This window comes from Curcuma longa, chromosome 17 (genome assembly GCF_044706935.1).
Source record: "Curcuma longa cultivar G26 ecotype Majalengka, Jawa Barat chromosome 17, ITB_CL_G26_1.1, whole genome shotgun sequence".
In the NCBI taxonomy this organism is placed as follows: domain Eukaryota; kingdom Viridiplantae; phylum Streptophyta; class Magnoliopsida; order Zingiberales; family Zingiberaceae; genus Curcuma; species Curcuma longa.
Window position 1 is genome coordinate 1949317 of NC_133877.1, and position 11517 is coordinate 1960833.

Below are 11517 nucleotides of genomic sequence, written 5' to 3' on the forward strand. Positions count from 1 at the left end.
CTTTGGAAAAAGATGAAGGAAATTTGATGAGGAGCATAAAGATGTGCAGAGATTTATTGCCTCATCTGGGGACAAACAAAGAGCTGAGACTGACCTACAAAAAGGCTACGTTAATTATATTAATTAAAGGACTTTGAAGATGGAGTTCTGACCTTCTTCATCTAGTTGTAGGACTACTTAATCCACTGTGCAATCATAATGAGAAACTTTAAAGACAGTTGCTCATCAACGTGAGCAATGAACTGAACCTTTACATATGCAATTAGGGTATATATATATACACACGTACGTAGCATGAATCATGCATCAGATCAAGTGTACAAGCCTGTCCTTGCATGGAAGAAGCTAGCTAGCATGCGTGACTTCGAAGCTCGGAACCCTAGAAGTTTGTGAAGCAGAGCAGGACTAAGTTGAGTTGAGGCAGGTGAAAAGAGGAGAGGAGGGCTAGCCAGAAAAAAAGAAAAGGATGTGAATGTGATGGTGCAAAAAAGAGGCAAGCTTTTGAGCTCAATTATTAATTGAGTGCTCGATGGGAGTTTTGACTCCACGATCGATCGAATTGCGTGCATTTTTATAATATCAACTAATCTTTCTTCTAGCAAGCTCGATCTACACGTACGAGACTCGGTCGATCCTCTAAGTATTGCAGCTGCTCATGAAGAATTATATTGTGATATCTGTACATGGATCTATATGTGGATATATTTTTCATTGTTGCAGGTGTGGAAAACTAAAAGGAAGTGTACTGACAGAGAACAATAGATGGTGGATTGACCAATTAGTGTACTGTGCATGGGAAGACAAATTAAAAGAGGTGGCAGAGGCAGAAACACTACCTGCTGTTGCTGTTGCTTCTCCACGGAGCAGATAGACTACTCCAGATAGAGATCGAACTGTTCATGGAAGAAAGAAAGAAAGAAAAGAAAGGAAGAAAGGAAGAAAGAAAGAAAGTGGACCTGTCAAAAGCTTCCATGGCATTGGAAGATCTTTTGTTTGCAAAGTTAAAGCTGATAGATAGGATCGACTGACTGACGATCGATATGCATGATTTCTTCTTCTTTTTTTTTTTTCTTTTCGAGTTAGCATTTAATTTGCTCCGAATTCAGGTCCACCGGTAGTTAATTAGTCAGCAACGTAAATCGATAATCCAAGCAATGCAATTGACTTTAAAAAGTTTTGTTAAGAGAAGGAAGATGAAGACTAGATATATAATTACAGAGGTGCAGACAGATGTATAAATGGAATGAATATTATATAAGTCGATTTTGAATATGCATAATAATAGGTGTCTCCATATATATTTAGTAAAACACATAACTTTTATATTTATCAAATTAATTATATAGTTGTTTTCAATTATACCTTTGCTTTATGGCAGTCGATTGATGTAATAGTTAAGTATGATTATACTCAAGAGACTTTTAGAATGTAATGATCTTAGTTTGAAGCGATTTTAAGATTTTTTAGATCATTGATGTTTCCATAGTATTCAAAATTTTAAAATCTAATATGTTTTGCTTCAAAGGAATCATATGAATCTTTTGATGTTGTTGATGAGCTAGTAAGTACGATAAGTTGAATTAGATCCTTATTATTTTTTTTAAGATTGTAAAATTTTTAAAAATCTATATCTCTCAATTTATATAATGGAATCCAAGTATGAAGACATGATTTCTCTCAAGAGGTTCCCGATAGTGCAATAATATTAATTCGAAGAGAATCTGATATTCCTAAAGCTATAAATGAATTTTGATTAAAAATTATTCATAATCTTAAACACCTCAGAAATATTTCAAACTAAATTTATTATATTCTTTATATCATTATAAGTATAATTAGGCTCTCTTCTGCAAAAGGTGGATCCACCACCTTAGCGGCCCCACACGGTCGGCCCCACGACCATCTGTGAGGAGGTAAATCAAGAAAGTGCAGTTGGTTACGACGTAGGAGGGTATTGCCTGGCTTCGCCAGGATTCGAACCCTTGCCCTCTTCTGCAAATCTGCTGCGTCGTAACCAACTCACCTATGCCCCGGGGGCTATAATTAGGCTCTCAGACATAGCACAATTTTAATCCAATTAATTCGATCAATTTGGCTCTATAAAAATTTTTCACCGGCCATAAAAGAAAAACTTTTGGATGGAGTTTAAACACAATACCAAAGTGAAAACAAAATATAAAAGCTTTCGCATTGTGGTCTGTTTCTACACCATCAATCAAACTTTTCTAGTTGAAATTTCTGTGATCAGTCGAATTATCGAAATGATTCGAATGAAGAATTTAAATTACATTTAGAGTACATTTAAAATGAGGTGTTGAATTAAAATGAATCGTAAAGTGTAGATATATTGAGTTATATTCCATCATTCATTTGAATAAATAATTAAACTACTGCTTGTTTACCAAACCGCTAGCTAGCCATATAATTAATTAATAATATTTTTTAATTAAAAAGAAAAATAACAAATGAATGGTCACGTGAGAGGAGCACGTGGGAGGAGCCCGGGTACTAGCTGACTGTGCGCCGCGTGGCCTCGAGTGGCTCGAGAATAATTTGGACACGGAGGGAATTAAGTGGCGTTGGTGTACATTTAGGGAAGCCGACAAATGCTAGCCGTCGGTTGCGCCCGACGTGGGGCCAGGATGCGCCCAATCCCATGCACGTGGGCGCCCAGCTCCGGTGTTCCCGGACACGCTGACCACCGTGTCAGTCACTAATTTCCATTAAACCACATGCTTATCTATTTTAGATTAATTTAGAATTTAATGTTTAGATGTGTAGATACTAAAATTATATATATATATATATAAAATTGATATTCTGTGCACCACTCTCGTGCGCGATCGTGCACTCCAAGTTGATCACCGTTAATCACGCGTGATCGTGCAGTCTGGCCATCCAAATGTGGGAATGCATAGTGTTCTCTGCGCCTGACCCGCCGCTGCCGCCTCACCTTCCGGCCACCGTTGGTCGTCGGACTGGGACCGATCGATGCGCCACTCGTCGGCGTGTCGGCCGGTGTCGGATTCCGATCGGAATCCGACCGCGATTTGGCCGGAAACACACCGGCAGTGGCACGTGTCATTCCCAGCCAAATCGCGGCCGGATTCCGGTCAAATCGTGGTCGGAGACCGATCGGGAAAGGACTGCCGTCGTACGCCGGTCCTTCCCCGGTCAGTCTCCGACCGCGATTTGGCCAGAATCCGACCGTGATTCGATCGGGAACGCCGCGTGCCACTGCCGTGTTTCCGACCAAATTGTGTCGGATTCCGGCCACACATCCAGTCGGAATCCGATGCCGGACGACGCGCCGACGAGTGGTGCGTCGAACGGGCTGGTCCGACGGCCGGCGGTGATCGGACGACGCGGCGACGGCGGCTGGAAGTTGAGGGGGCCGGGTCAGCTAACTGTCGCGCACGATGGGGTCGTGGAGCGGGGTCACGCAGAATATATACAGATTTTATAAAAAATACTTCAAAGTATAAATGGCCTAAGGAGAAATGAGACATGACGTATGCATAGTTCTTATGTAAAAGCTAGCGGTCTCGATAAGCTTGAAAGGAGAAACTAGTAGGAGCCATGTCGCTGTAAGCTGTCACATTGTGAGGGCCAGGCAGGGGACCGACCATTCAGCTACACTCTGCATGCATATTTCTTTCTTCTGCCCTAATTAATCAAAACTTTCGATCCTCAGATACCTCAAACTCTATAGTTACTCCATTATAATACAATTCCTCATACTTAATCTTCTTCTTCTTCTTCTGCTTCTTCTTCACTGTTCATTTAATTTGCATGCATGGCAGCTTCCCCAGGTCGCTAGCTCCAACTCAAGTGCACTTCACGAGGCTCGGCTTGAATGAATCCATACTGTGCTTAAGAAACAGTTCTCCTATTCCTCTCACTGATCTCACTGTCTTCCTGCGGCCATGTCCATGCATGCTGCAGTTATGAGCAGGGTCAGGGACAGTGACCTTAAATCTTCTTCCCCCCTTCATGGTTCTTTCAGGGAAGAGGAAAGAGATGTTACATTATTATTCTTCGACCCTCTCTCTCTGGGTGTTATTCCTCTTCTTCCTTAAAATATATAACCTCCCTTCCAGTCAATATGCCTGAGCACAGGCACTGCAATTGAGCATTTATTGTCCTCCTTAATTAATATTTATATTAATATTATTAATTTGTTCATTGTTTCTCTCTTATTTATGCACCCATAGAAATCATAACCCACTCATGACCTAATCACTGCAGCACTTGTATTTATTTATCCCTCTCCTTCTCCTTCCTTTGCCTTTCTAGACACTACTCTTTCTCCTTCCTCCACAAAGGTAGGTTGCTGTAAGCTTACCTTGATCTTTATCTTGACCTTGAGCTGGGTTGGAGTAGTACTGGAGGTGGAGGTGGATCGACCATATGGCGACCGTCTACCCTGATCTTTCACTCCACATCTGTCCCCCGTCGGCCGCCCTGGCGGCGTCGACGACGGCGGGGGTTTCCTTAGGGGATCAGCTCGTTGGTCCCTCAGCAGCAGTGGCATCCAACTCCAGTGGCAGCGGCGAGAGCGAGTTGAGCCATGACCTTGTTCGAGTTCATCGTCGAGTCCGGCATGGCGGCTGCGAGCCGACTCTCCACCTCGGGCTCGACCGCGACAGCATTAACCATGATCGTCTCCTGAGTCTCCATCACCGGCAGGCGGCGCACGGGTTCAAGCGGACGCCGGCGCGGTCCGCCGGCCACGCGAGGAAGAGGAGCATCAGAGCTCCGAGAATGAGGTGGACCACCACCCTCCACGCCCATTTTGTCCATGCAGTCGAGCTCCTCGGCGGCCATGAGAGTAAGCACACGAGATCCGAGTACACATTCCGAATCTCAAATAATATTCCATTCATCGCATGGTAACCGAATGCTGCTGCAGGAGCGACGCCGAAGTCGGTTCTGGAACTCATGAACGTCAAGGATCTAACCCTAGCGCACGTCAAGAGCCATCTCCAGGTACAAACACACAGGGATTAAGCCTAAAGATGAATTAGAGTGGTTAATCTGCAGCAAAATGGCTGATTAAGTTTCATGCTGTCGATTAATGCTGCAGATGTATAGAACAGTGAAGAGCACTGACAGAGGAGGAGGAGGACAAGGAGGTACTTTAGATTTGACCAGTAATTCCACAAACACACATAATTAATTAATTCCTTAATATAATTGGTGCAGGGAATGGTCGAGGTGCAGAAATGAGGACGAACACTGTTGCTCAGAGGAGTGGAAGAGAGGTGGAGGGAGGACAACTGCAGGCATATGATAAAGCTGGGCAATACGATCAGATCAGCCATTGCTACTCTTTACAAACTCCACCAACAATATTACTGCCACTGTCCAGTTCTTCTAGGTTTCCTCTCGATCGTCACTCCTTAATAAATTATTATCGGCCTGCAGCTGCATGTAGTTTAATATTGGGCATTAATTGATTGTCAGTGCTCCGATCAGACAAGATAATGCGATATCGCATCCTTACTTGAGAAGGGATCATTGGCTGAAGAGTGACAGACAGGTGCAGATGGAAGATGAAGCAAATATCGACACTTTCTCTGCTGCAGTTGATGGTGGAAGAGCATATCCTGACCTTGAGATAACATTAGGCAGACAAAGTTGGCAAATGCAGCATGAGGATGTATCTAAAGAGATGACCCTTCTCAAGTGTCTATGAAGTCACAGAAAAATTATTGAGTGTGCAAGAGAACAACCTACAGTTTTACTTGGGATGTTTGAAGAGTTAGGGTTGCATTTGTACATGTAAAATCTAATCCTGACAAAATCTGGCTAGAGATTAAATTTTTGTATGACGTGTGCTATTACTCTTATGATTTTATGATGATTTCAATTTAATAAAAATTTTTTCTATCATATCTATCATGGAGGGTTATCAAATGGATATGGTTTGATATATATAACTTGCGTAATCAATAATGCCATAATCTTGCACAAATTTGCAAATAGAAAATGAGACAAATTTGATGAACCTTTTAGAAGCAAACCATTACTGGAATTCAATAACATGATAGAATTGTAAGGGTGTCTAGCCCTTAAAATTTCATACAAGCAACTCTTTGGGACTGATACGAAAATAACTCCTCCCCATGAATCTTGTCAATCTCCTATTCATCCTTGTAGAGCAATTGATAAATTTAGTAGATACCAGTGGCAACAGAGTTTTTATTTTCTGATAACCAGAGAGCTCTCTTTTCCTTGGAAGAACTATTAAGAATAATGAATATTACATACAATGGAAGGCATTTTGGATCAACAATGATTTAAGGCTATGTATTTAAGGCTATATTTCCTGCAAGTATCAGCGAGAATAGGAGTTTAACTCTGTGCTATACGTGGATTCTGATGTGCAATATGCCATACTTTCATCTTCCCACTTGATGATCTCTTTGGCATACTGAAGTGCTGCATCGACAGATTTTGAAACCAACCCATTTGCCAGTGTAATGTAGAGTTTACGCCCAGTGATAGAAATTTGAGCACCTCGACTAGTTTTATTAGACGGGTGCCGGCTACTTACAGGACTATAGTTGTCAAACCACTCACACAATGTCAGAGGTGCCATGTCTAACTTCTGCTCAAGCAAATCAAATTTACTTGGTATCAAAAGAAAATATGTATATTGAAAGGATGGATGACTAGCAATGCACTCAAAGAGCCTTTTGCTCTCCATCATCCGGTTCATAGTCATGCCATCTGTGTCTTCATAGTATTCATTGTAGTCTGTTATAGCAATAGAGAAAATGACAATGTGAACATCTTCAAACATGCCAAGCCACTTGCAGTTCTCTCCAAGGCCTTTGGTGTGAATTCTGATGAGCTGACACCTACAGTGGATGTGGAGTTATGGCAAAAGCTTGTGTAACAATAGTTGTTCTAAACATACTCTGAGAGGACTAACTATTTATAAAAAAACACACACAAAAAAAAAAACAAGTGCAAGAAAGGAACCATGATAATAAACACAATTGTAGGAAGGTTTGAAAATCCAGACAAAGCGTGTTTCTTATGAGGGAAAGAAGCGAAGAAGGAAATAAGGTGATAAAACTTATTTCCGCATACAATGTAATGAAAGATATAAGAGAAAGCGGAGAATACATGGAGCTGCATCATTTATGTACTTTTTTTGTCACCTTCCCTCCTCTCTCATAATCTTTCATCCAGCAATTAGACCCTAAAACTAAACTCTTCTTCCCTTACATTATGTGTCCGTAATTTTCTTACCAAGTGCTATGGAAATTAATTTTAAATATCTTGCTTATCCTACATGGTTATACTTGCATCAGCCAATGCAGATGGTACTGACCTTGACAAGGTTTCCTGCTGGTCGTCATCATCGATACCACTTCCAGCATAAGCTGATGGTGGAAACTGGAAGTCTGTGTACATTAATCCATTGGAGGAAGTTATTCCATCAGCATAGAGGATATCCTTATCAGAGGGCTGGAAATCAACTCTCCACAGACCAATCAACCTGAAGAATTCCAGGCACCATCATTACTAATAAATTAAGTATTGACTATGAAGTAAAATTGGTCCCCAATACAACTTCCAGCATGCTGCAAAAGGGTGGTTTGGGTTCTCTGTGTTATTGGAATACAAGGACAGAAGTATATCCTATAACGTTCACCATTACCATTAAGATGGGTATAATAGATTCATACTTTCCTACTAAGCTTCTGCTGAATTCACATCCTCAACAAATTACTCGCTAGCCTAATGAAATAATTTCTTCATTTGGTTAAGTATTCTCATAAGATTAATAGCATATTCATTTGTCAAACATAACACTGAAGTTTTTGGATGTTATACTGAATAGAAGAAATTCTCTTTGAACTGCATTGACTGTAAATATAGTTTCAGATTTGCTCAATATTTGTATATAATATGAAATTCTTCAATGTAAAGATTGTTTTGATACACAGTCACCAAAGGCACACAGTCTGCGAGATTGTTTTGATACAGATTAGTAGGAAAGAATGGAAAGGGAAGGAAAGGAGGGAGGATAGCACAAGAAAAAGGAGAATAAACATGTCCCGGTTGTTAGGATACTAATTAGTAAGGGAAATGGTAAGAAAGCTATGAGCTCTTCATATAGATCCAAATTCCCCTTATTTAATAAATGTATAATGGAGTGAGTAGAAAGAAACTGTTCGCCTTCCATTTCTCCCTCCAGCACATTCAAATTACTTATCCTACTTAGTGGATTGAAAACAATCCCACTTTTTACCATCCTTTCCCTTTCTTACCCTGAATCCAAACAAGCTCTAAAAGAATACTAAAGAAACAACTTTCTTCTTAATACAACTATATCTGTATAGAAAATAACATCATTTTCCATAGCTGCATTGGAAAGGCCATTTTAAAGCTGAAATCATGTCTCAATTTTAGGAATATTAACTTGAGCCGAGGTCACAGAAGTCAAATTGCAGAAGAATAGAAAAAAGGAAATAAAGATAAAGTTACCCACTCCAAGAAGTAACTAGCATTGCTAGGCAGTGACTGAAGTTCATTTATCCGCTTGAATGTAGCTTGAATTGAAGAATCATTCCACAACTCTTCTACAAGTGAGGCGTACTCCTGAGTAGAAGCTGGGAAAATAGCATCAAGATTGCCAGATGCCATAACTTTAAGAAGCCAGTCTGAAAATGCTTTCAGCCATGCATTGATGGAATACTGTCAAATTTCTCTTTTTGACAAATGCAATATCTCCTGCTTTCAACAAATACAATGACACATTAAATAATTGTAGAATAGCATATGTTCCAAGCATATTAAGACTTAAACTACGTTTCTTTCACAATAAAATGCTAATATACAAGGACTATTAAGCAAATCATACTGTATAAAATCTGACTTATAGTACATCAATATTAAATGACCTATTAAATAGGACACCAACATGAAAAAGAAAGTCTGCTGCACAATATTCTTGTTTTAGTACCTGAGCAATCTGGTTGTTTTTCTCTTCTCTCAGTCAAAATCTCTTCTTCAAAATGCTCACTTCCCTCAAGCAGTAGACCCAGATAATTTTATATATGTTGGTTTGAATCACAAGCTTGATATCTTGCCACTCTTCCTCAGAGAAAGGAAGACTTTTGTAATGGAACTTGGCCTGACAAAATAGGGAAGAAATCAGATGTTATATGTCATATTTTAATAAGAGCATCACAATACCGGAACACCAATATCCATGAATAGAAACCAGTGTAAATTAGTTCCACAGACATTATACTAATGGAACTGGTTGATAAATGGAATAACGGAGTATAGATTATTTCTTTTTACAACTTTGAAATTCACTAGTCTTGTAACCATTTTAAGATAGCAAACAATCAAATATCATTGGCCAACCAAGAGATTTAACTCAAGAATGGGCATTCACAGCCACAATTCTATGGTTCTACATCAACAAAAAGGCAGCTATGACTTAAATATCTAAATGGAAATATTTTTCCATTGGCAAACAATTATAAATGGTCAAATCAGAATAGCAATATAATTTGTCTACAAGATGGTGTCGCATGCAAAGCATTTCAGAAGTGCATAAATGGAAGATGGAGCATGTTTTTTCTGCAGTTTTTTGGAGTTGTCATTTTCTTTAGTGGAATCATCAGACAATTCAATTTCAGTTATATGTTCATGTGATGTTAGGAAAGGATTGTATGCTATGATACTCAGACACAAATACGAGTATCTGATATGGGTGTGGATCCAGGTGTCGGACATATGATCATCTCAAAATGACGACATGGGGATATGCTGAGAAAGGATCCAAATTTGGGACACAAGTATAGGGATAAAATATCTTTAAAAATAATATGAAAATTAATCAAATAATATTATATATAACTTAAATGAGTATCATATAAGCTTTGTAACTAACATATAAGTAAATGTTATATAAATTATATCTGCTCCGACATGTGTCTCATAGATTAGAAGTCTTCTAATGGGCTCTCTCTCCAGCCATCATTTGCCCATAAGATCTGAGCACCATAACATTAAGAAAACAAACAATATCATAATAATCATGCTTTGTAGAGCAAAAATAATGTTTCATTAGATCAAGTTCAGTTATAAATTCCTGAAAGAAAGATGTAATTTATTTCAGTATTTCTTTAGATTAGGAAGTATCATACCTACCACACTACAGACACCTTCATCAAACCATGTTAGTGTCAACATGAATCTTATCTCTCCATTGAACAATATGCAAGGCTATACCCATAGAATCAATCAAGTTACTTTCTTTAAATTTTATTGCTGTTCCTAAAAGCTTGAAGCACTTTTTATGGCTGGCTATGCCTAGAATAAAGCTTCTGAAATGAATATTTACTATTATGCCCATTATGTTGCTGTTCACATCAGGTTTTAAACGTGGATAATTTTATTTAGAGTTTAGAAAGCTCAAAATGCAGATCACAGAAACATGTGAATTCTCATGAAGTTTTCTAAACTCTCTAAATGTGGGGGATCACAAAAATGCAAAAAACTTCTCTGCGTTCTAGTGTATTTCAAAGCATTTGTGCCAAATATTTCCTGCAGTTGTATGCATTAAACACAAAAAACAAACTTTTCCACTCACATATTTATGAAAAGGAAAAAAAAATGAGAAATGCAGCTTTGTGATGAGAAGTTAGTATGTTCTATAATCATATGGTACTCATTCAAAGTACCTGTTTGAAAATGGTACTAGATCCTGATCCATGGTGCCCAACCAACAGAAACTTCTGGAGTACTCTTGTATCAAAGTGGTCAGGAAGAGATTGATTTGACAAGTTATTCATGTCTTCCCCAGAAATGTATGCAGCCTTACTAGGAAATGGCAATGAAAGTACAGGGCATAGAAGCTTGATACACGTCAACAAAACAGCAAGTAATTGGAACATCAGTTTCTGGAAAGACCATGGACTATACAAGAAAATACACAATAGACATGAGCATTGATCACCTTTTCCCAAAGCGCCCCTTTCACATTCTTCTGCCCTTCCTCCAGGTATGTCCCATCAACGTTCAGCCAAAAATGAGGATTCCCGACGCAATGGACACCGGCCCACTATAGAGCAGGCAAATCAGAGTTATTTGTAAATCTGTCAAAATCAGAAAAACATAAATGCACTCATATTATACCTTAAGCATCTGCAGCTCAACTTTGGTAATCTCCCAACCATTTATAAGGATTCCAGTATTTCCATTGCTAGCATTTTGCATTAGAACACCTCCAACATTTAAATGTGGAGAAATGATGTTGTCTGGTTTGTGCCCTTCCTGAAAATAGTCTCATTAAATATTGAAACTGTTACCAAAATAACTTAAGAAATCTTATTCCAATTGCAACATATAAGGCCCTATTTATAGTTAGAGTATAGGGCCTATTCTAGAAAATATCTATAAAAAAAATAACAGATATTTAACAGATAATTAATAGATATTTATAACCAACACTCCCCCTCAAGTTGGAGCATAAATGTTAAT

The 11517-nt window shown here is 38.9% G+C and overlaps 1 protein-coding gene and 1 pseudogene across 1 annotated transcript; one reads left to right on the top strand and one right to left on the bottom strand.

Moving 5' to 3' along the window:
* Nucleotides 1-4410: 4410 nt before the first annotated feature.
* LOC141811972 (putative transcription factor KAN4) lies at nt 4411-5806 on the top strand. Its single transcript, XM_074700052.1, has 5 exons — nt 4411-4831; nt 4913-4989; nt 5087-5135; nt 5206-5436; nt 5484-5806. The coding sequence occupies exons 1-5, from the start codon at nt 4411-4413 to the stop codon at nt 5696-5698; spliced, it is 993 nt and encodes a 330-aa protein (XP_074556153.1). The 3' UTR covers nt 5699-5806.
* A 505-nt stretch (nt 5807-6311) lies between these two features.
* The window catches only part of LOC141811489 (extra-large guanine nucleotide-binding protein 1-like), a 7964-nt pseudogene continuing 2758 nt past the window's right edge, over nt 6312-11517 (bottom strand).

What these genes read in the sequence shown, in the direction of transcription:
- LOC141811972 (XM_074700052.1), top strand. Translation starts at nt 4,411, where the DNA reads ATGGCGACCGTCTACCCTGATCTTTCACTCCACATCTGTCCCCCGTCG. An exon ending in GCTCCTCGGCGGCCATGAGA is followed by an intron (nt 4,832 to 4,912) that starts GTAAGCACACGA and finishes ATGCTGCTGCAG; the next exon opens with GAGCGACGCCGAAGTCGGTT. An exon ending in AGGAGGAGGAGGACAAGGAG is followed by an intron (nt 5,136 to 5,205) that starts GTACTTTAGATT and finishes TAATTGGTGCAG; the next exon opens with GGAATGGTCGAGGTGCAGAA.